Source organism: Platalea leucorodia (assembly GCF_965183815.1).
Source record: "Platalea leucorodia genome assembly, chromosome: 3".
NCBI lineage: Eukaryota > Metazoa > Chordata > Aves > Pelecaniformes > Threskiornithidae > Platalea > Platalea leucorodia.
Window position 1 is genome coordinate 91,068,710 of NC_138825.1, and position 24,796 is coordinate 91,093,505.

General features: G+C 38.0%; 1 protein-coding gene across 1 annotated transcript in view; it reads right to left on the reverse strand.

Moving 5' to 3' along the window:
* Positions 1-24,796, reverse strand: part of BCKDHB (branched chain keto acid dehydrogenase E1 subunit beta) — a 140,471-nt gene that overhangs the window by 108,134 nt on the left and 7,541 nt on the right. Inside the window, exons 3-5 of the mRNA XM_082306713.1 lie at positions 24,713-24,781; positions 4,292-4,425; positions 3,494-3,649 (exon numbers count right to left, since the gene is read on the reverse strand). Of these exons, the coding sequence (XP_082162839.1) occupies positions 3,494-3,649; positions 4,292-4,425; positions 24,713-24,781 (359 nt within the window). The remainder of the gene's footprint in view (positions 1-3,493; positions 3,650-4,291; positions 4,426-24,712; positions 24,782-24,796) is intronic.

Here is a 24,796-nt window from a genome sequence, read left to right on the forward strand (position 1 = left end):
TCACTGCCACTACAGAGGATTATACCAAAAAGACCTAGTTCATATGGAGGACATGACTGACACAAGCAAAAGCAAACTGAACAATACAACTGAAAAGTCATACATTTAAGAACTACATTTTTGTTATAAATTTAGAACTCAGAAGTAGAAATTCAGATCTGAATTTATTATCTGCTCAAAGGACAACTGGGACACTATGCAGTACAGCCCTAAAAAAAGCATAATAATATAGCCAAGGAAGTGTCAGTTCTATTGCAAAAATCACTGCTAGAAACTCAGCTGGAATACTTCACGACTATACCAACTGTTTTCAAAGAAAATGAATGAAACATGGGCCAAAAGAGCTTCAGAAATTATTAACATCTCTTTGATAGTTTGACATGTTTAGTCTAAAAAAACAAAGACTAAAGGGAAAACAATTGTTCTCTTAGTACATGAAAGGGAAGATGAAGGACAGATAAGTTAAATATACAAGTTAGTCAAGAACAAATTTAGGCTGGAAATGAAAAGAAAGCTTCTAGCAGAGATGGCAAATATTCTGGAGCAGTCTCACAATGGAATGGAGAGAGTCAATACAGTAATTTTGGAAGAGAGTCTGATCCACTAAGACATACATCCTCACAACAGTAGACAAAAGATACAATCATCTGGAAACATCCTTGTCAACTCAACAAGCCTTAAGTACTAATTATTACAGTCCTTCCCCTGAACAGCCGAAGTTGTACAAACTCCCTTTTGCTTGGGAAATCCAAACCTCATCTTTTACTTAAGAAAAACACAAAATAAAAATCTTAAGTCAGGAACCTGCTGCAGAGTTTAATAAGAGGGCAGTTTTGAAAACCACTCTCCCCGAAGATCAATCCTACCCTTCCCAGCTTGTAATACACAGCCTTTCCTCCTGTAATTTGGAGAAAATATGCATAGATATGTGCCTTTTGCAAATGTGCAAATGCATCTGAACCACATGTTCGTTTGCATTTCTGAATTCATATGTTAAGGGCTGGGTTTGGGTTCATTCAAAAAAAGACCTCCAACCTTGAAGATAAAGCCTTGAACATTATTAACTGCATTAACAAACAGCTTTGCAAAAAACATTAAAGGAACGACATTGTTTTCACAAAGATACAAAATTGAAAAGATAGACTCTAAAACACTTCTCTGTGCATCAAAAACTAGTATATTGTTCCATCAGTTCCACATAATTTAATGTGCCCTTTAACTTTAACTGAGATGACAGCTGTTGGTATTAGCAACCTATTTTAGCACTTTACCCAAGGAAAAGTGAAAGAAAGTGAAAAATCAACATGAAGAAAGATCAGAGATGAGAGAAAAGAAATGAAATTACCTGTAGTGATTAAATAAAATTCTGACATTAACTTATTCAGAAGACTAAGCACAGTAGTACTAGGTTGCTATGAATTAGAAAGAGTTTTAATCACGAGAGTGGACCACTAAATCTCAGCACTCGGTTCAGTATATAAAGATTTGAGATTGACCAACAAGATCAGCATAAGTTAGCTAGACCTGGCATCAGTATCATAATCATATAAGTGTTCCTGTGCTTGCATATAATAATAAAGTACTCTAGTTTTTAAACAAGCTCAAGAAACCTTTTGATTCAATTACCCGGCAAAAGACTTTGTAGATTGCTTTTGGTCTGTATCAAGAAATATTTTCAAGTTCAGAATAGGAACACCTCAAAGACCATAAAGAACACCCAAAGACAAAAATGCATTCTGCTTCTCAAATATCATGAAATAAAATGTGAATAATACAAGATTTTTTATTTAAGGAAAGAGAAACAAATAGGAGAAATGGCTACAGCCTCTCTGTAAATGAGTAATATCTGAAGTTTTAGAGCACCAAAATCATATATAGACAATAGTTTAAACAACAGATTAACAATGAACATGTGTCTTCAGCATACAAATACCGGTTTTGCTTAAGCCTTCCACATTAATCAAGCTATGAGTCATTTCTCAATGGACTGGATGCCCAGTTAACCCAGAAGTACAAGTCCATAGAAAAAAATTTACTCGGAAAATAATGGAGAGCTGGCAAACAGTGCTCTCTGAATCCGAGATGACTACATCCCGCCCCTCCCTCTTCTCCAGCAAAGTTATCCATTTAAGTGCTAGGAATCTTATCTTCAAGGGATGACACAGTCTCACCAGAAAGCTTGCCTAAAGTTATTGTCCTAGTTTCAGCTGGGATAGAGTTAATTTTCTTCTTAGTAGCTGGTATAGTGCTGTGTTTTGCGTTTAAAATGAGAATAATGTTGATACACTGATATTTTGGTTCTTGCTAAGTAGTGCTAAGCTGTTGCTAAATAGTTGCTAAGTAGTGCTTACACTGGTCAAGGACTTTTCAGCTTCCCATGCTCTGCCAGGTGCACAAGAAGCTGGGAGGGGGCACAGCCAGGACAGCTGACCCAGACTGGCCAAAGGGCTATGCCATACCGTATGGCGTCATGCTCAGTATATAAGCTGGGGGAAGAAGAAGAAGGAAGGGGGGGGACATTGGGCGTGATGGCGTTTGTCTTCCTAAGTAACTGTGATGCATGATGAAGCCCTGCTTTCCTGGGCATGGCTGAACACCTGCCTGCCGATGGGAAGTAATGAATTAATTCCTTGTTTTGCTTTGTTTGTGTGCACAGCTTTTGCTTTGCCTATTTAACTGTTCTATTTTATTTTACTTCAATTATTAAACTGTTCTTATCTCAACTCACGAGTTTTCTCCCTTTTACCCTTCCAATTCTCTCCCCCATCCCACCGGCAGGGGAGTGAGCGAGCAGCTGCGTGGTGCTTAGTTGCTGGCTGGGGTTAAACCAGGACAGTCATCATTCAGAGAATCACACAACAGTTGAGGTTGGCAGGGACCTCCAGAGGTTATCTGGTCCAACGCCCCTGCTCAGGCAGAGCCACCTAGAGCTGGTTGCCCAGGACCATGTGCAGACAACTTCTGAATACCTCCAAGGATGGAGACTCCGCAACCTCTCTGGGAAACCCGTGCCAAGTGCTTCCTTATGTTCAGATGGAACTTCTTGTGTTTCAGTTTATGCCCACTGCCTGTCACCGTCATTCATACAAATGAATTTGATAATGCACTTAAGAAGACAGATGCAGAAAGAAAAAAAGGAAAGTACTATTTATTAGTGTTAGTTTTTAGTTTCTGTACTATACTGGACACAGAACAAATGTAAAATGTATGCTTTTAGAGCAAAAAGCACACAAATACAAAATGCTATGTCTATTAAAGATTGCTTCAATGATGGCTATAAATTCTCAAACTCTTAACACAGTTTAAGTTTTATAACTCGAAAACTTCTAAAAGAGTTTTTAATTAACATATTCAGATTTTTTGTTGTGGACTTTGACTTCCATTCTTCTTCCCCTGCTGGCACCCAGGCTCATTGTTAGTCAGGTTCATTAAAAACCAAACAACCAAAAACCAAGCAAAAAAATTAATCTTTATAAAATAAGAGTTACTGTACCTTTATTCCTGGACAGTGAGCAAAAAAAGCTTCTGGACTTTGAGAGTGATATAGTGCACCATGACCCACACAGCCCCAGGGGGCTCTGATGGTGAGGCTTCCACAATTAAACAGATCTCCAGAGCGGTAACGATATTTTGCTGCTTCGTTAACAATCTGGGAAGATATATACACAAAAGTAACATTCAGTCCAATACTTTTAGTTATGCTTCATTATGCCTCTATGATACATGAAATGTATCTACATTATCTGCTCCATGCATGGAATTCAGAGGACCAAATTAGAAGCAAAGGAATCCTGTAAGTCAGTGGAAAGGCAAGCATTTTCCAAGGCAAATAAGGCATTAATTTAGTGTGTTCAAGTTAGATGCCTAGGCCTCAGGAATAGCCATATAGCCCAGTTGTTTCCCCATTCCCATACTGGCAGTCAGTCCTGTTCAAATCTGTATTCTGCCCTGTGGACACATGGCTGGCCGCAGAAGCACAGAGAGTGAGAGATGGTGTTGGGAAGACACAGCTGAGGAATTTAAGGCTGCTGAAGCCAACACAGCCACAACACTAAAAATAAACAAAGAGACATTTGCTTCAAACTACATCTTTCATTTCCATTATTTAATCAGCCTTCAAACGGGCCTTGGTACTTTCCTGTTTACTTAAAGCATGCATAAATATTAGTAATACAGCTGTGAATATGTTTGCAAAAATTACATATTTAAACCAAGTATTAATGCTAACAGAAGAGTAATTTAAACAGTCATAAGATTTCTTTTTACTTCTCTCAAATTTATTAGTACTAACCTGATCAAATGCTGGAAAAATGTAATCTGCAAACTGAATTTCTGCAATGGCTGTAGCGCCTGCAACAGCAACTCCAATACCAAAGCCAACAATTCCTTGTTCACACAAGGGGGTGTTGAAAACTCTATCTTTACCTATGAAAAAAAAAAAAAAAAACCAAAATGCACAATTCCTTTAACACACCAGCTCGAAGTGGGAAACTCAGCCCCAGAAACATTCAAGTTATAAACAAATCACCTGCAATTAAGCAAATGGCTCTTTAGATGTGCTTTTTTAGGCATAGCAACAATAAACATCCATTACAGGTAAAGATACTTTCGCTTTAATTTGTAACAGCTCAAAGGAAGACAAGGAGAAACAAAATGAAAGATAAGAACAGTTTCTGTAACTTAGAATGTTCTTAACACTTCAAAGAAAATAATTTGTTTTGATGTATATGCAGATAAGCATGCACACCCCTCTTGCTTATATGGGAGGATTAAAAAATACTTACAAGCATTAAAAAAAGCTTACAATAAAGAAAAGTACTGCTACTTCAATTTTTTTCAGGCAGTCAAAACTAACTGGCCGTACGCAAAGGCAGACGGATCTACGAGAGCATCTGTATGAAAGCACGCTGTCTCTTGCCCACACTCCCCATAAGCAGTACCCAGTCTTACCAGTCGTCTTTTGTAAGGTAAGGCTGCGCTTACTGTAAGAATTTCATTTGTCTCGAAGGCAAGAGAAAAAAAGCTGTTCCTGCTGTATCTTCCCCATGGAAGACGGAATTTGTATCTTCCCCATGGAAGTGCAAAAGGTCATTTTAGCCCTGACATATTTCTGCGCCACAGTAATTTCAGATTCCAAATACACATCAGTCTATTAGATGGCTGAAGACAAAGTTGTTCCGTTCATGAAATTAAAAACAAGGAGGGGGGCAAAAGATGGAACATCACTACAATATCCTCTGGAAGACATATTTACAATATTTGCCAGCAGTACCATACTCCCTCAGCAGATCAACAGGAGAACATAGTTATGCTCTTAAATTTTCCCTTTAGAACATTGGGAAATAGACACTAGGTTTCTATAGGAGTCCATTGTGCATGAATATGCCAAGACTTCAAACTGGATGAAAAAAAAGTGAGCACAGTGCACGCCAGTAGCTATGAAATACATTAAACAATAACTAAATAACCACCAAATAAATAACTAAAAAAAAAAAAAGACTAAACTAATCAATTAATAATTCGGAAAGTTGCTACTATGAAGATTCTTAATTTCAATAGCTGCAAGTTAACAAACTAGAGAAAGGGAAGCTAACAAAAGCTTTTAGTAAGGGATGATAAGAGGAGAACCACTGCCCACAGCTGTATTTACGATACACTAAAGGGAGGCGTGTTTTACAAATCTTTCAAGTACACGTTTTTCATCCTTACACATCACCCAGCACAGCGTTGTCACTGCTTGTACCCTGTCCATGTGCTTTATCTGGTGTTTTGAGCTTCATACTTCAAGGGTTACTTTGTTTTGGGCTGTTTTTTTGGTTTGGGTTTTTTTGTTTTTGTTTGTTTTGGGGGGATTTTTTTTGATATATCAGTAATTAGGTTTTGGCTCTCCCTCTGCTTTCCTCTCTTTTCCCTCCACCAGGAACATGACTAAGACATCATTCATTTAAGGCCAGCAAAAAAAATGCCATCGAATGATACTACAATGTCGGTGTTGTCAGTGAGGCTACATAAGCCAACACAAGCCCAAAGGGCTACCACAATTGCAGGACACTCCACGGTTTTGCATACAAGACAGAGGAAACATTTTCAAGCACCTTAAAGATCGTCTTTTTGAAAGGAAACACCATTTTCTCAAATTAGTCATTCCAAACTTCTATGACTTCTACTCATTTCTTATAAATCAGTGTTTGAAAACAAAAATCCCTGTGACTTACAGTACTTTTAAGATACAGGCACGCTGGGCTGCTGCTTGTTTAGAAATAAATTTCCAAGAAACTTCTAAATTCTTATGACTTAGAAGTCCTGCTATTGCTGCCGGAGATAAAAACGTTACCACAGCTAGCTCAGTAATTAAAACTGAACTCTGGATTAACAAAACTATTGCATAGCTTTTGAAAGAAAGCAGGGTTTTGTTGTCTGGATGTCAAACACAACCAGTATTACCCTGATCAACTCTGAATTGCAGCAAAGTACCTTGCAGACCAGAGAACATTTTACAAGTAGAAAAATCTGCTGGCTCTCATTTCCAAGGTATATGAGCAAGCTGATCTCAGTAATTTCCAGATGTGGGTCATCTGTATGTTGCTTCATATCTCTTGGAAGAAAAATAATCTCTGCAGGTACTGTGCTCAGAAGTTGTCCAGACTAAAAATGGCACAGCAAGTGAGAGTGGCAGTAACTTTGTAGTGCTGCCATTTACTCTTGCTGGGCATTTATTTTACCAGCGTGCTACAGTAATACTACTAGTCTGCATATTTCTATTCTTTCTTTACTAGTACTACCAATGTGTCTGGCAATGTCACTACACAAAAACAGCCCCAGACCTGAAAGATTTTCATTCCAAGTAACGGAAAGACAGTATGCTCTGGGAAACCCAGGACTGGGGAACATACTTATAGAAAATGTAACTTGCTTTTATTGTCCTCGTAATTAAGTCATACTCACTTCTGACATCAACTGTGTCTTGGCTTTACTGTCAAGAATTAACAAAAACCAGTTCAAAAAGATTCACGCAGGAATCATCTCTTCCCTTAAGAGCTGACAAAAGAGGAAGATTTTAGTCACATCAGTACCATGCTTCTCCCATGCAGAATAAGTAAGTTTGGCTTTCAGGGCTATATAGTCCCATTTCTAGAGAGTAAATAGATCAGTAAACTAATCCATAGAATGGAGAAGGAAAATAATGTCATGGAAGGATGAAAGAACTCCTATAACAAGGAGAACGCAAGATTATTTTTGAACCTAGAGAGAGCGTATACTGTGTAAATTGTTCTCATTCCTGAAGGGTGGCTGTAATCTCAGGTCCTAAACTGCACAGCATCCTCTGGTGCGCCCCCTCCACTGACAGGCATCGTGGTCAAGGAAAGAGGAACATAAACCACCTATGCAAATGGGTAGTTGCCCCAGGCCTTACCATCATCTGTGAAGGTGGGGAAGCCCTGCTTCAGATGCAATCACAAGAGCTGTCCCTGTAGCCATATCCATCTGGAAAACTATAAACAGTTGGCAAACTTCTCCTTCCCTCCTTTTTATTTAATCTAGGATGCCATGAATTAGACATCTTATTTCCCTTCTCCTTCACTGATGCATTTAAATTTTTAATTTAAAACAGCTCATATTTTAATAAAATAAAAATGCACTAACATTACCAAGACATAGTACGCTTTCCTACTTCTTAAAAGTCTACTGGCAGATCAATATATTTCACTTCATTTGCCTACATGGTAATTTGATATAGGACATTACCAGCAAAGAAAATACTGGAAAAATAAGACTATAGAAGAGCCAGGGGGGGAAGGAGGGGAGAAGGTGAAATTCACAGTAAATTTTAAAACATAGCATTATTATATTGAAATCACAATATTCAATTGGCCTTCTTTGCTTCATGCGAATTTCTATTTTATTTTAGCACATACTGATTTACTGAAATGGAGTTAAATCTGGTTTAAAACTCTACCATGTAGCCTACATAAATAGACTAATGTCCGAGTAGAAGAAACAAACAGATTGTTGAGAAGTGCCCAGAAGTCAGATCATTCTAAGCCTACCTAACCCTATTCTTTATTAACAGATTTTTCAGAGTACACTGAAATTGCCTTATACATTAGTTCTATAAATAATTTTATATCATCACACACAAAAATTGAAATGTATTTGAATAATCCTGTAAAATGAGCTTTCAACTTATAAAAACTTCAACATTAATTGTTTAATATCAATTTGTGACAGGTGAATGACTTTAAAAGCATGTTAGAGCTACCACACTACCTTGCTCTTTTATGATTTGGAATATAAAAGATATCCTAACAAAACTGCTTAAATGCTATGGAGATATTAAATTAGAGGCAGCATGCTGCTATCAATGGAGTATGATGAAATAAATGAAGTGAGAATCAATAAAAGCAAATGTGAAATACAACATGACAGTTATAATATGATCAGCTTGAAGCACCTACTTTGGACTTAGAAAATTAAAGGCATAATCCTGAAGTACTATGGCTTAAAACAGTGAAGAAAGAGCCAGGCATCTCATTGAATGAGATTCATTACTCAGGAATGGTCTTGATTTTACATGTACAATAATACTGATCCCTTCTTAAAAGCAAAAGCTAAAGCAATTCACTATTCCTTAGATGGGAAAATAAGCCTTGGATAGAGTTTCAAAGGTTGGGTTGTTTGGGTTTTTTTTAATAAAATCTAGCCTTGTAAGACAAAAAGATACACACATCACTAGGATAAAACAAATTTATTCATTTCCCCAAACATTAAAACGGTATGGCATGGCTTTGACCTCCTACCTTTATTTATACAATATGAAAATCATTACTAAAACAAATCTAAATTATTTAAACACTGAAAATTTAAAGGCATTAAGCCTATGTATTTTTATCTACTTTATTTCACATTTTTTATTTTTCACATTTTTTTCAAAATGTGAAAAGGAAGTCAATTTTGATAAACAGCCATTCACACCACCCTTTGCAAACCACTCACTCAGCTGAAATCTGACTCAAGCAGACAAATAACCCAGAGATACTGGGTTATACAAATAACCAGATTCCATATTTCATTTCCATACCAATGAAGACACATTTCCTAAAACGCACTCTTCTCCTGTTACTTGCGTCAGCCACGCAGCTCAAAACAAGCTAACACAAACTCCGCGAGCTGACTCGTCACTCCAGGTGACAGTAGTACCTCTACGTTATCTGAAACCAGGTGCGTCAGCCTCTGAAGAAACATGTTATGCTGGTGTCCGTTTCAATTAACCTGCTCGGCTTTATACACATCCCTAGTTTCAGCCATCTGAACAGGTTGGTGCCCTTTTCCAAGCAGTGAGGGAAGCAATATGGCACACAGGGCTATGTGAAAAAAGTATGATTCCTCTCATCTCTCCATCCCAATAACTCAGAAAGAAGATTAGATGCATGTTAAGCAAGTGAATAAATACACTAGAAGTACTGCCTAACAAGGTAAGTATGAAAAGATTGAAAACATTAAGGAAAAAGCAATATTTAATTAAAAGCAATTTTAAACAATTACTTCATCCTCCCCTGATCTATTTTTACTTCAATAAAAAAAAAATTGATCTTTGTGATTTTCAAAACAAAGAGTTAAGTACCCCACAAACATTCAAATTACCACTGACCCTCTGTCTAAGGGGCAACAGCTTTAAGGCAGTCTTACAGTCATCTTCTCATCCTCCAAGAATAAAACGTTTCATAGCAATCTAACAGAACGTGTTTACAGACATATGTAGTCGATCATTGTGTATTAATGTTTTGGCCCGCTCCATCTTTATTTGTTCCAAGCCATCAGGAAAAAAGTATTTCAGATTTCAGTATCTGCAATGAAACATGTTCCTGTCTTAACTTCAAAAATGAGATATTCAAACAGTATCAAATCTCCTATAATGTTAAAGCACCACCCAAGGCTCCAACTCTGAGTAATTTCACATTGCTCTGTAAGAGCCTACTTGGACAATTTGAGTGGTTTAAGGAGTACCGCTGGTGATTTAGTCGAAGGTGGTTTGTTTTCGTTTTAAAATACTTCTACATCACTTGCATTAAAAAAAAGGCATCTTAAAAGATGTCAGTACTGATTAGTGTTAACAGTATACCTGGGCAGCATTTTATTTGTCCCCATGATCTCATTAACTTCCATTTAAAACATCCATTAAAAGTCAAATAGAAGAGTCCAACAGGCTAACTATATTCTGCCCTCAACTGCAACAATCTTGGATGCACGTGGAGAAACAGAGGACTGGAAAGAAAAGGAAGACCCAGCAGATTAGCTTCTTTGCTACTCACTGGGGACTTTGTGCAGACAATTCAAATAGAAATGACTGATTTCAAATCAGTCCTGCCTTTAAAGACCTGTTCTAACCCTAGAATATCTAGGACTTTTTATAAACGTACATCTGCATAAGTCTACTAATTCTATTCTTTAACATAATTTAACAGAATCTATCCAGCATTCAGACTTTCTTGGTCCCACAACCCCTTTTAAGCCCTGTTTTACAATTGGTGACACTTGTTATCTTCCATTTCTCTAATACTACATGAGAGGGCAGGCATCACAGCAAGTAGTTTGGTAAATTCATACTCAGGTCTTTTAGAGCTCCTGGTTGAACACAAAACAGTTCTAGTAATTTCTTATTAATGTTAATCAATTTGTTCTACCACTTCTATGGATAGCCTAGTCACAGTTCTTCAGCTTTAAAAAAGGGTATGCAACGGGCACTGTTCCTCTATAGTGAATAGGCAAACTTCAAATCTACTTGTCCAAAGCAGGGCTTCAGTTTCACAGAGAGAGAGATGGTTTACCCCTCAGTCTTGAATCCTTGCACACCATGCCATTTAAAAAGCTGCTTTTTCCAGAGCTGCCCTTGTTAAAATAGGTCATTTCACCTACCTAGCAGATGAAAAGTAGCCTTTAACTTCTTACGATGCATTTTACCTGCTCCTCTCCTGTTCTTCCTCAATTCCGTATCCTACAAGAGTTGCACAGACTGAGCCAAGACATCCTCAGCAGGCTTCAAGGACTCAGCCAACTACAACTCAAGTCACGTGCAATGAGTTGGGTCTGTTATAGGAGAAACACATATATCCACCCACACAAAAATCACGGTGTACACACAGTCTATGCTTTCAAAAGAAGTTCAGCATTTAGCTACTTTGAAAAAAAAAATTAATTCCAATTTTGATTAACTAGCAACTAATTCCATGGCAGGTTGCCACCACTTTTTCCTTAAATCTTCCAAAAAGTCACATTATGGCAATAAGATACATGAATTAGTCAAAAAAAGGTACTTCAGAAATCTGTAAGCAACTGAGAATAGGCTCAGAATGGAGATTTGCATGCGCTAAACTAAATTAGCTGCTTCCTCTTCTCCTGCTGCAAAATCCACTATCACACTCTACTCTGCAACGAAGGACTCTACTTCTTATTCTAGACAGAAGTTTTACAAAGGCCAAACGACAGGTAAGTCTTTCTTACTCAGTTTCACTTGTTTACAGGAGTCTTAATTAAGCTTCATTTGGAAAAATAAACTCACTATGACAGTAATCAAATGCCGGAACAAGCTTCCCAGAGAGGCTGTACAAGCTCCTTCTTTGGACATATTCAAAACTCACCTGGACAAGAAAACAAACCACCTAAACTGGCTCTACGCTGAGTACTGGTTTGGACCAGATGACCTTCAGTATCTTTTCCTTCCAAACCTTTTTATTCTATGATTCATTAACAGCCCCAAGCAGGGTTACATGCTGACTGCCCAAACTTTTTATATCTGTACCTGTCCTGCTGATGGAAGCATTTCATGACATTGATAAAATAGTACTGATTCAGCTCCACACTGTTAGAAAAATATTCAATAAGCAGCTTACATCAAAGTGGCAGATTTTCTCACCAGAATTTCTTATTACTGATGACCATGCAGGTAGCCCACTCCACATTGAATTCCTTCTGATCATCTGGCTCATATACCCAGTTGTATCAGCCTAAAGAAAAAAAGCACGATGCCTAACTGCACCAAGGCATTCAAGTGTTCCTCCAGCTATGATTAATAACATTCCTTGCTCAACCGCAAAAAATTTTGCTGTGTGAGAAGCACACTTGCAGAAAAGCATAACTGACTATAAAGTTAAGATGTGCGAAGCTATACCAGATGAGAGAGTGCTCACTTGCAAAAATACACTCTAAAACTGACATCTACCAAAAACTTATATGTGGGTATAACCAAGGGATAATATATCAGCTTTATTTAAGCAACTTACGTCAGTTCCATGCATTTTCAGACAATCTGCAACATTACATGACGCGGCAAAAGATCCAACAGGAAAATACACAAGTTTCCAAAGCTATGTATTACAACATGTTAATGAAAATTGTGCTGTTATAGGCTGGGTACACTATCTGGATGACAAACCGAGGAATAAGCAAAACTCTGTCAAATACAAGGCACTGTCTCTCACACTCCTAAGTATCAATAGTGTAGAAATACTTTATAGTAAATTTGAACGCATGCCGGATCTACCCTAAATTATGAAGCAACTATTCTCAACAGCAAGGATTTAATGCTGCTAAAGAAATACTCAGGAACAAAGTGCTGAATGACCAGTAATCTGCAGTAATGAAAAACGTCTTACGAATCTCACTTGTAACCATGCCTGTCCCTTGATAATGCAAAGCGTGTGCATGAGAAAAATCAATAAATTGATCTGTACTTGGTGCTTCCATAGAAGTGTGAAAAATCTTTGCCAGATTTTGAGGATTTAATGTTTGTACAAATTAAAAAGAAAGGAGATCTTTTATAAAAAATGACTAGCATGTGATGTCAGCCTGGTCACTGCAAGATGGCTCTGAATCAAGTTAAATTAAGATTATGCTTCTGTTGCAAAGCTGCTTAGACAACTGACTGGACTGGGGTGGTAGTCCTGACCTTTTTGACCCTTCTAGGCTTCTAGCAAATTAGTTCCAAGAAAACTCTGAGTGTTTTACTCCCTGTAATAAAGTCTGCAGCACCTTCTTAAACTGAAGTTGTGATAATTACCACACTCTTATCACCAACCTCAGAGGCAGCAAAAAGAGCGGACGTACTAAATTAGCTCCACTTGACGAGTACAAATGAAACAGAGAGCATACTGATCCCAGGACTAACCAAGAAAATTGAGAATCACTAAATTCCACCTAAGGAATAGTAAAGGCATAAAGACTGACACCTAAGTACACAAACTGTGCTTCCAGACCTGTTATTAATACAGACTGCGAATACTAGTTATGCTCATCGATTCCATCTTGCGTCTTTAATACATAAAGTTTCATCCTCCTTGATACTATATTACTAAAATATTATTTATAAATGTTTCACTGCAAGTATTTTCTGAAGTGGAAAATTCTATTTTTATGAAATTCAGCAGCACCTACTTTTTTGCCCAGCAATGTATCTTGAAATATCTTAAAAATGTGTGAACAGCTTTCTTGAGCTCCTTACTGAGTATCAAGTTCTATATTAAAAATTATATCCCTTATCTTTCCCTCAAACAGGCTTACAAAATATAAAAAGAAACACAATAAATATTAGTAAGTCCCAAACAAATAAAATATTGTTTTCACACCAGGCACACTATCAGAACAACTAAAAAAATAAAAACAAAACTAAAATAAAATCTGTTTAGCTCTGACACAGACTGATTTATATCAATATCCCACAGATACAAACAGTGTAAAAGGACATACTATATTGTATCAAGTTCTCAAATAACTTTTCTTTTTTTCTAACTGTAAATCTTAAGAAAAGAATTGGCTATTTAAGATGAAAATGAACAAAATGTACTCTTGTGTAATGAGTCTGGAACACATTCTCCAGATGTTACTGTTCAAAGACATTTATATAAATCAGAACAAAATCCAGATCTTGCCAAACTACTCTGGAAGAACCAGGCAAGCAAGCTGCAGAATTATCTGCTTAAATCCATCTGCAAAGAAACAAGGATAACCAAACTCCTGACGACTTAGGTTTTACTCCATCTATACACAACAACTAGTCATTTTTAACTCTGAATAAAATGTTCCACCCTCAGCTTAAGTCTACCATGTCAAAAATTCTGAACTACTTTATTCTACCATGTGCAATATGTTAGGAAGGATCAGCACCTACATAAAAGAGGAAGGACAGTGCTTCTCCAACAAGCTTACAGTCTGCTTCTGAAGCATCGAGCTAACATTTTCTATCTATCTGTTTATACAATAAACCCCTAACACTTATTTCTTCTGCTACTTCAGGCTGAGCTTTTCTCCTCCCTATAATAGCATATTGCTATGTTCTTAAAGCATGCAAAAGACACCATGATTATTGATAAAAAAAACTCACAGAAAAACCCTAGCATGTCTCCCCACCTATTGAAGTAATACCCAACCACTAGTAGCTTCTGGGAGGCAGAACACACTACCTTAATATGCTGCATTACAGGCCCCAACCAGCCCATCCAAATTGTGTTCTTGTACTTCTTGCCCTTGCACTGTAATGCTTGGCACCACGAAAATGGACCCAGAACCTCCACTGATAGATCTCTGCTCCCTCGCCAGTAATGTGCTGTGAAGTCTCCACGATAAACAATTTCCTGAAATCACTAACAAAAAAGCTTTACAATATAAACACTTTAAAGTATTTTATGCATTTTGGAGGCAAATTAGTAGAATTTTTTTAAAAACACATTATATCTACCTCTATTAGCTCAGCTTCAAAAGGTTCTCCCGTTATTTCATGCTACTAAAAGCTGTCAGGACATTAAGCAATTTTTTTAAGCATATCCAATCCTTAGCCAAGAAACTTCACCAAATACCATAACAACCTGGGAACAACCTTATCTTCTCACCCATGTTTTTCCCCATGGGCATTTCACTTAAACCCAGAATTTGCCTTCAGGAGTTTTCTACAGCTCGAGCTCATAAAATAATACTGTGTTCAAGTAAATACTTTTCTTCAAAGAACGACTACCACAGTTTTAGAAAGGCTGGTGTCCCTTGGGCATGGCTAGGTACAGCCACCTCCAGGCCAAATAAACAAAAACTCCTGAATTATTTTACTAGACTATAAACAAATTACTCATTTACTGAGAATGAAGTGTTCCCTGAAAACTCACACAGGTGTTTACACCTTAGACACAAGGTCTACAGAATAACAACCAGGGATTACAGTGGATCAGACATTGGAAATAAATATTATTGCTGCAAGACAAGCTAGCATTATCATGAGATGTATCAACAGAAAGCTGTAAGCATACAGGTTTTACTCAGTAAAACCCAGAGTAATGTATCCAGTTTTGGATGGCCCATATCCTTCAGCTGCAGCAACCAGAGTCCAGGGAAAACTTAGCAATAAGAAAAAGCTTCAAACCATAAGAATAATACTGCACTGGGGATGCGTGTGTAGGGAAGCCAGGGAATCTCCATCACTGAACGCTAAGAACAGCCTTTGCCAGCTGATCTGTCCCAAAACATACCCTGCGCTTCAGAGATCTAATTCTGTAAGGCAGGCAGAAAGTAGAGGAAAACAAGTATGGAAGTGATAAATAAAATCATTTTTAAAGCATCCAGCTGATTGCTAATGTGGCTAGGTCATCTTGACATAAGGATGTTATTTTCTTGCTATAACTGCGGTTTCACATGCAGTTCAGTCACTTGCTTTTTGATGTGTTTGAAATTTTCCACAAGGGAAATCTTCGATTCAACTCCCCCCACCCTCATGAGATTCAATACAAGTGTTATTTCTTCTCTTAATTTTCCTTCCCTTCTGTGATTTTCCAATTTGCAAGAAAATATCCTGGCCTGATTGAACAAATGCTAATTACTGTTTACAATCTGTTCCCCATCCATTTCACACTTTTTTTATAACATGGTTTGGAAGAAAAAAAACTCCTACCAACTTTATCTATGCTTCTAGCTGCATTAAAATAATAAAACATAGGAAGGCCTATTTATAAAACAAGCCTATATGCTTGAACAGAATTTTCAAGTTACAGGTGCGTACTTATTGCACCATTTCTACTTCATGTGAGGAAATCTATTTTAGCTATGAAAAATGAGTAAGGAGGAAAAAAAATTGAAGCTGCTTATTCCTCATTTACTACTGTCTGCACATATGAATGTCTCTAGCCATGTATGTAATTCAGAATTACCATAAAGGAAATGATCTGAGATTGATTTTTTTTTTTATCCTACATGTAGGAGTGACAGACAGTTGTTCTTACTGTTCATTTTACCAAGTTGTCCATCCGGAAAAGAAGCAATTACTGGCTGCACAGCAGTACAATAGAAAGGACTTAGGGACTAAAGCATGCCACAAACTGACAGTCAACACCACACTGCTAATAAAGGCAGCAAACACCACTCCAGAACATACTAGCAATGCTACACAGAAACCTTATGAAAAGCATTTTGTTCTAATCGACTTTATATGAGAGTATCATAAGCTGCTGTGGGCACTACATCTCTGTAAGCACTGACAAACAAAAAGTGGAGGACAGCAATAACAGAGATCAAACAGAACAGCTAAAGGAAACCAGAACAGACAAAAATAAAAGTCATGAGTGAAAGACCCTCCAACCCCTCTAACTGGCGATGGGACATTAATCCAGAAAGGAGGAAACCTATATTCCTCTTGTTCATCCTGCTATCATGCAGAGGATCCCAAACAGTGACAAATTAATCGCGAGCAAAAGACAAATTCATCCCAAAACATTTCAGTAGAACAATGGCTGACAAAACCATTTCTGCTGCATCTCCACAGAGATCACCTTTGATATCTCAGTCAACTCTTTTGGGAGTAAGTTCAGAACTCCTGAGGGACAGAATTGAGGCCAATCCTCTTCTACCCTGGGCAAGCACTCATTTCTGGTGGGAGAAACCACAGTGGCATCCTCCACGAACTGAGAAAATCTTTGAAATAAAAATTCCCATTCAAAGTATTCGCATTCTGCCCATATTTCCAAATAGTTGCAAGTGAACTAAACCGGCATTATTCAAGAATTCCCTACTGAAAAGTAAAAAAAATTCATTTACACTCTTTCAGTCCAAAAATAGTTTACAAGAGCTCAAAAACCCAGAAGGTAATCTAATCAGGCATCCAATATTAGAAGTCTAACTTAAGCGGTCACCTAGACTCCCTTGGTGGCAAACAGACAGACATGCCATGAGAGAGAGATGCAGGCTGCTCTGTGACAGAAGACTGAGTGCACCCTCAGTAAGTTTGCAGATGACACCAAGTTGGTCATGAGTGTTGATCTCCTGGAGGGTAGGAAGGCCCTACAGAGGGACCTGGACAGGCGGGATCATTGGGCCAGGGCCAACTGTATGAGGTTCAACAAGGCTCAGTGCTGGGTCCTGCACTTGGGTCACAACAACCCCATGCCATGCCACAAGCTTGAGGAGGAGTGGCTGGAGAGCTGCCTGGCTGAAAAGCACCTAGGGGCGCTGGTCAACAGCCAGCTGAATATGAGCCAGCAGTGTGGCCAAGAAGGCCAACAGCATCCTCGCTTGTATCAGAACAGTGCGGTCAGCAGGCTCAGGGAAGTGATCATCCCTCTGTACTCGGCACTGGTGAGGCCGCACCTCGAGTACTGTGTTCAGTTTTGGGCCCCTCACTACAAGAAGGACATCGAGGTGCTGGAGCACGTCCAGAGGAGGGCAACGAAGCTGGTGAAGGGTCTAGAGCACAAGTCTTCTGAGGAGCAGCTGAGGGAGCTGGGGTTGTTTAGCCTGGAGAAGAGGAGGCTGAGGGGAGACCTTACTGCTCTTACAACTACCGGAAAGGAGGTTGTAGCGAGGTGGGGGTCGGTCTCTTCTCCCAAGTAACAAGTGATAGGACAAGAGGAAACGGGCCCACGTCATGCCAGGGGAGGTTTAAATTAGATATTAGGAAAAATTTCTTCACTGAAAGGTTAGTCAAGCACTGGAAGAGGCTGCCCAGGGAAGTGGTTGAGTCCCCATCCCTGGAGGTATTCAAAAGATGGGTAGATGTGGCGCTTAGGGATGTGGTTTAGTGGTGGACTTGGCAGTGATGGGTTAACAGTTGGACTTGATGATCTTAAGGGTCTTTTCCAACCTAAATGATTCTGTGATTCTATGAGTCTATGACCATAGTTAGTCTTGAATAGGCAGCACAAATTACCTGCTAGAATTGATACGGAACGTGAAGGAAGCCTGAACTACTTGCTTGTATCAGATCCAGCTTTTAAATGGTGCATTTGCCAAGATGAATCCTACACACATAATATTTAGTCTAAAACCTCCCTTACTAAGGATCACATTTTTTGCAATTTCATATTAAAAATCTGTTTATGTTGGGTACCGACACGTGGATTCACTGCACCCATACCCAACTCATAGGTGGCTTTGCAGAAGACTGACGATACTACTAGACACCTTTCTAATTTCTTTAAAGACTTGTTCCAAAAATATCACAGAATCACAGAAGTGATTCTTTGAACTTTTTAAATCCTCCAGCACCCTTTGCCTCATGCAACTTCTGGAGCTGTAAAACCTTTAGCAACAGTGTCTAGCATCTCTATAATTCACCATTAACTTGCTTAACACTTAATTTATTTATATGTGAAAGTGTTTTCCATTATTTGTTTCAGAATTCCACTAGCTACCTGTTTTCAGGCCATCACATTAGAATTACCTTATTCTCTAGAGGTCAGTGATCTCCAATACTTCCATTTTTATTCTAATGTGTGAGAGCACTCCCTATAAGTAAGCTCTCATTCCTCTAATTAAATAGAACCTCTTTCCAGTCCAATAACTACCTCTTTCTCCTACCCAAATTCACCATTCACAAAAAGTTCCATCTTACAGGCACTGGTCTAATGCTCCTTCCTTGCCTCACACAACTCCAGAAATCTATTTTCTCTTCCCAACATCCTTCTTTCATTTGAGCATTGATCAAACATGATTGCACTTAATCTGCTAGCTCCTGAAGACACTGTGACCCTCTGAGAGTTGGTCATCAGGAGAAAGGGATCTTTCATGTGTTCACCTGCTAACCATCCTTCTTCCAACTCCCTTAACATCTGCTAGGTGGACAATTCAAGATTACTTTCAGAGGACTACACTCAAAATTATTTTTTTACTCCAGTTTTTCAGATACATTAACAGGAACATGAAAAGCTCTAATGAGCTCTAATTAGACATCAGATATACTGAGGAAAGCAGTCTCTAAAATGAACTGCAATCTGCTTAGTTAAAGAGACATAAGGCTCAAACACTACTCCTGTTCTAAAGGGAAACTTCTAGTTCCCTGGCTATCCAAACCTGCATGAAATCTTAGCAACAAGTAAATTCTGGTCTTTCACATTTCCTCACTAGGTCAACTTTCCTGTCTATAGTGCAAACTTTTTGGCAAGCATAGTAACTTCCCAGCTTTTGAGTGAAACATAACTTCACTGAAACATATTATCCAAACACATACATACAAATGGATGCATCTGTGTGAGGTGTCTGCATGTAACTGATAACACCTACAAACAGCTGTAGTATTGGAAAGCCTGTACATAAATATTTGTTAGCACAGAGACATGAATTACTAAAGATGTATATTACTTTTTGAGATGACAACAAACATGGGCAATAACTCGATCTAAGATTTCAATTTTTTAAATGTATTCAATTCTTCCAATTCTCCTGGGTTTGGTTTCTATCACCTACCCAAATCTCATCTATAAAAGTGAACACATAAACCAAAAAACTTCAGTCTCCCCAAAGCACTGCTACAGGGAAAGACCTGCCAAGCCAATCTTACCTCTGTTGGATTCTCAGAGTTCTGAGCAAGGACTGATCCTATTCCACATTCTGAGAACATCAAGCTTTGAAGTAGTCAAAAGGCTCTTGATCCTTACCCTCGCTAAAAATAGACTTTTGACATGGCAGTAAGTGCACATTAGAGCCTCCCTTCAAGCACAGACCAGAGTGTTATTCAAGACAAATCGCTACTGAGGCCGATGACGACACAGAGGCACTTCTAGATAAGGAAGCCCTCAAGTTTTAAGTGTTCGGAGGACAGCAGGGAGAGTATTCAAGGAAAGTATTATGTATACTTCACTTCCCTTTTTATATAATCTCAAAATCTTCATTTTTGGCCACAGTAGGCTAGATAGGTCTTCTTTTGGAGTTACCCCCAAAAAACCTGCTCTGGCATTTTTCTGAGTAGCTCTCCTTGTCAATCACTATTTCTGCTATTCTTGTGTCTCAGTCTTTACTTCCATCCACTTTCTCCACTTACCTACCTTATCCTCTGTTTTCTTCTCTCATTTCTTTACCTCCTGTCATCTAATCCCTACCTCTGATCTCCTCTGTATTTTTGTCATGTGGATGATACTGATCTTTACATGCTGCAACTTTATTTCACACTTCAGGGAAAGCAATAGGACACATGCATTCACATTCCAAGATCACTCTTTCAAATCCATCTGCAGACTCAAAGACAAATGTACAGCTATTTCATTCAGATAGTATTTTCTTCAAAGGACCAAAATAATAAGGTACTTCCCTTTTGTAAAATAAATAAATAAATGAGTAAATGTTTGCACACATTACCTAGGCTACAAAAATACAGTAGTCAAGGAAGCAGGCTATCAATCATGCAGTTTACATCTTTGCTTTAGAGACAGGAAACATCTCCAGACAGCGGACTACGGAACAGCAGACATTCATTACTTCAATAAAGATACTCTACAGGTTAGAGTATGCAACCTCTGCAAAATGGTGACAATCAAAAACCTGGCAGGGAGTGACGGGGAAGGAGACAAGAAATAAAACAAGAATATGCCTTCCAGTGTCCAAGATCAGAGGGAGGGAACAAAGGAAAAAAAACTGTCCAAGACTTATTTCCCTTCCCTTATCTGAAAGGACCTCTCCACATAAAAATTTCAGGGAGTCTACTCATTTTCAGGACAGACGATTATACAGCAACAGATTTCTAAGCACTCACTTCATGCAAAACATACTAACACCAATAGAAGGATCATGAGCAGCAAAGCGATGCCAGAAAACTGGAATGGCCTATTTTAGATATTGACATAAGATGTATAAGAACAAACACACTATCCTAAGTCATAGCTATCATGGAAAAGAAACTTCCACATACTGATTTGTTTACATGAGATTCCTCAATTAAACATTTTCAAACAAAATTCTTTGTAGCATGTCAAAAATTCATCCGATCAAAAATTAGGATTTATTTCCTTACAAAGTCAATGAGCTTGACTTCTTTCACTTACTAGTATAGATCTTTAGCTGTGTTTATATTACAACATTACTCTGCACTCAGGCTTAAATGGCTTTCCTGGCAAAAAAGGGCGTTAGATTCAATGACAGATTTATTCTAAAAGCAAATCTCTTCTCTATCTCTCCAGAGAAACTTCAGTAACAGTCTGGATAGCAACCAACATCTGTAGAGTAGTACTACTGAGTATTAATACACTAAATTCTCCCTACTATAATATTAGGTGATATTTAGCCCTTGTCTTCTATGAAAGTGCTTAAAAAGGAACTATCAATTTGTATCCAAATAACTATTTATAGGCATAGACTGCCACCTAGTGATTTTGATTATCTACAGGGAAAAAAAAATAACAAACAAAAAAACAACCAACCTCCCTCTTCCAGGAGAGGAGAAAAAAAACATTCATTCCTTCATATTTTACATCAACCTACAGAAACAACCTATTATATCACTTTTATCTCCTATTATTATGTTGATGGTAAATGCAGCAGGGGAATGGGGACAGAAGAGTCAGTAAATGTATGTAATCTTTCTTGTACAGGTAAGATCCATGAGGTTGCTTGTTCATCAATTCTGTCTGGAATTCCTCCTTATTTTACATGGACTCTCGCCTTTGTATAATACAAGCACTGCATCCAGAACTTATTTAATCTCTAAGACAACACTGATAGATAGCCACACCCCTCTTGAAATTTTGGATTCCTTCAATTTTTGCACTTTCAGTCTTTCCTGGTTCTCCTCAGCATTGTAACTGTATTTCCAGTACATCCTCTAGTTCATCTTTGTCATTCCCTCTTCAGCCACTGCCTGTTTTCTACAGGATTTCACTATTAGTGAAGAAAGAAGCCAAAAGGTACCTGTGTCATGTCATCTGCCTTACAAAGTTGAATTGTCATTATGTGAGTGACTACTAAATTCACCTTTTATCTTCAGACTTCTCTTTCTGTCCAAATTTGTATTTCAGATATTGCCTTCATTTACTTATTGGCACCTCAGCAGCAGCATAAAGAACTCATTTCTTTTTCCTGTCATGCCTTCTCCACCCCCTTCTCTGTCAATCACTAGTAACATCTTCAGTTCACTTCTTACCCAGACCTAAATCTCAGAATCTGCAAGACAAATGGATCTTAGGAAGATCTTTCTATAATGAATCTGTAAGACAAACTTGGTTTGGGTTTTTTTGGTGTTTTGTTTGTTTGTTTGTTTGTTTTAAGTAGGAAACCAGCAAAAGGTTTTCAAATTTTTCCTTCTCTTCCAGCTAACACACTTTTCCTCTAGCAGGTACAATCTTTGCAAGGCTCTGAATGAATGTGAAGAGATAGTTTCCAACCTCGTCAATTTGATCTCACCAGCACTTTATGTACCCACACATTTTATTTTACAATCACATGAAACAAGAGCACTACTTAGTTTTTCCTTATCAAATCTATCCTCTGATTCACCATAAAGAGATCAGTACCCTTTTTGATCAAATGGCAATACTAGCTTTCATTAGCCCTTGTTCAATGTTCATATACGTACTTCCACAATTTCTCATGTTGCCTCCCATGCTTTAAAGGGGTCCTTTTCAAATATTGCCAAAGTCATGTCATATATTCCTCAAAAACCTCATTTAAAATCTTTGTTATTATGCCCATAAAATAAATCTGATTCTAGCTAGGCTGCTGATGTGCTGTGACTGTTGCTTACCATACTTGACTAACACAGTGTAAACAGTTCTTTGCACTCCCTCAAGAGTACCCCTGCACTCTGGAGCAAGGGCTGTCAGAGAGTCTTTGAACAGCACTGGCACTTCTGAATACACCATCTACAAAATGCTACTACAAGAATTAAATAATGTCTTTCCTTCATGCCAATACTCTATGACTTTCTTACTTCAAAGAAAACCAACAAGCAACCCTCAAAGCAGCACCCTAACAATATAAAGTTTGCTGCTTTTGTCTTTTAAACAGGAGATGTTCACTAAAAAACAAGAAGGTTGCTTATGGAGCCATCTGGTCCTGCTGCTTATTTCCCAAATGAAGTCTTCTGTTGCCCATGTTTCCAGCAACCAACTGCTGTCTCAGAGGCTTCGTTTTCACCTGAAGTCTAGTAAAGAGTTACCATATCACACCAGAGTTACAAAACTCTAACTCACCCTCAACATGCAGCGCTAAAGATCATTGCTAATAAAAGTCCTATCCAAACTATTTGAACATTAACATAATGTAACGTAAACCAGAGAGTGAGAACTACCTAGTGTGCTGTACATGAAACACCGGTTCTTTTTTTAGCATTCCAGTAACAGTAATTCTCGCAGTAAAATGGGTACTTAATGAAACCACACCAAAGAGATAACCAACGAAGAAACTTAAGTGGAAGAACAGTGAAGGACTTTGAAAAGTCCTCTAGATTTGCCAACCAGGTATCACTAACTAGGCGGTTAAATTCGATCCATCACGAACTGTGAACGTGACACTTACTTACATGCTTGTGCAACAACACACGGTCTGAAAGAAAGTGTTTTCCTTCCCCCCACCTTTCTTCGAAACCACTGATACTCAGCTGTAGGAGACTGTCCCCCCAGAAGCAGAAGTAAGTTTCTTCCAAAATGAACACAATATACAGATTAATTTAAATCACAGATCACACAAGAAATTTTTAAAAGCTCCTGCAAGTTTTAAAGAAATTCCCTATTTAAAATTTACTTAAAAAATAAGTTTTCAACAAAATTTAAAAAGTTCCTGCAAGTAACTATTTTTCCTCTTCCACTGAACTCACCTCAACTGTCTGAGGTTATGAGATGATTAAGTACCATCTTATTTTTCATCTACTTTTGCAAACTTGTTTTTTTCCTATCCAGTGATAAAGGCTACTTCTAAGATTTTTTCAGATAAAGGTTGTACCATTTCTCTTAATGCCTTCACACGAGTCTCCCAAATAAGTAAACCAATCACAGTCTAGCTGAAGCACAAGCATAGCTATAACACATCATTTCTATAGTGGCTTTCCAGGCCATGCTAGAAAATACTATATTTAACAAAGAGTTTAAATCCATTTCAACATAATTCCTTCACAGTTCTTGACAGATAGGACCAAAAAGCATCACCATGTATTGTTGCTAAGAGGCTTTAATTTGATTACAGTAATTAAATGGGGCCACAATGATGAATATCTGGTCCAATTGCAGTTTAAAATAATGAAGTTATATTGATAAAGTTAGTTGAAGAAATAGAAGACTCCTGAAATTATGTCAGAAAGTTTCAAAAGCTTACATATATGGTAAGACATTCAAAACTTTTTCTATTTCCAAGGACAGAAAGGAAAATGGAACTCCATTTACAAGGCTTCTCTCCCATGTGTTCTTCTCTTCTCCTACAAACCACAGAGGGGAACAAAAGAACAGAGATGCTAGTATGAAAATAATGTCAGATTTAAAAGTTATCTTACCATATTTGTCTCGCAAGCCAACTGTACACCTGAAGACTCCACCAAAGGCCACATCTTCACCAAATACTACTGAAAAATAAGAAC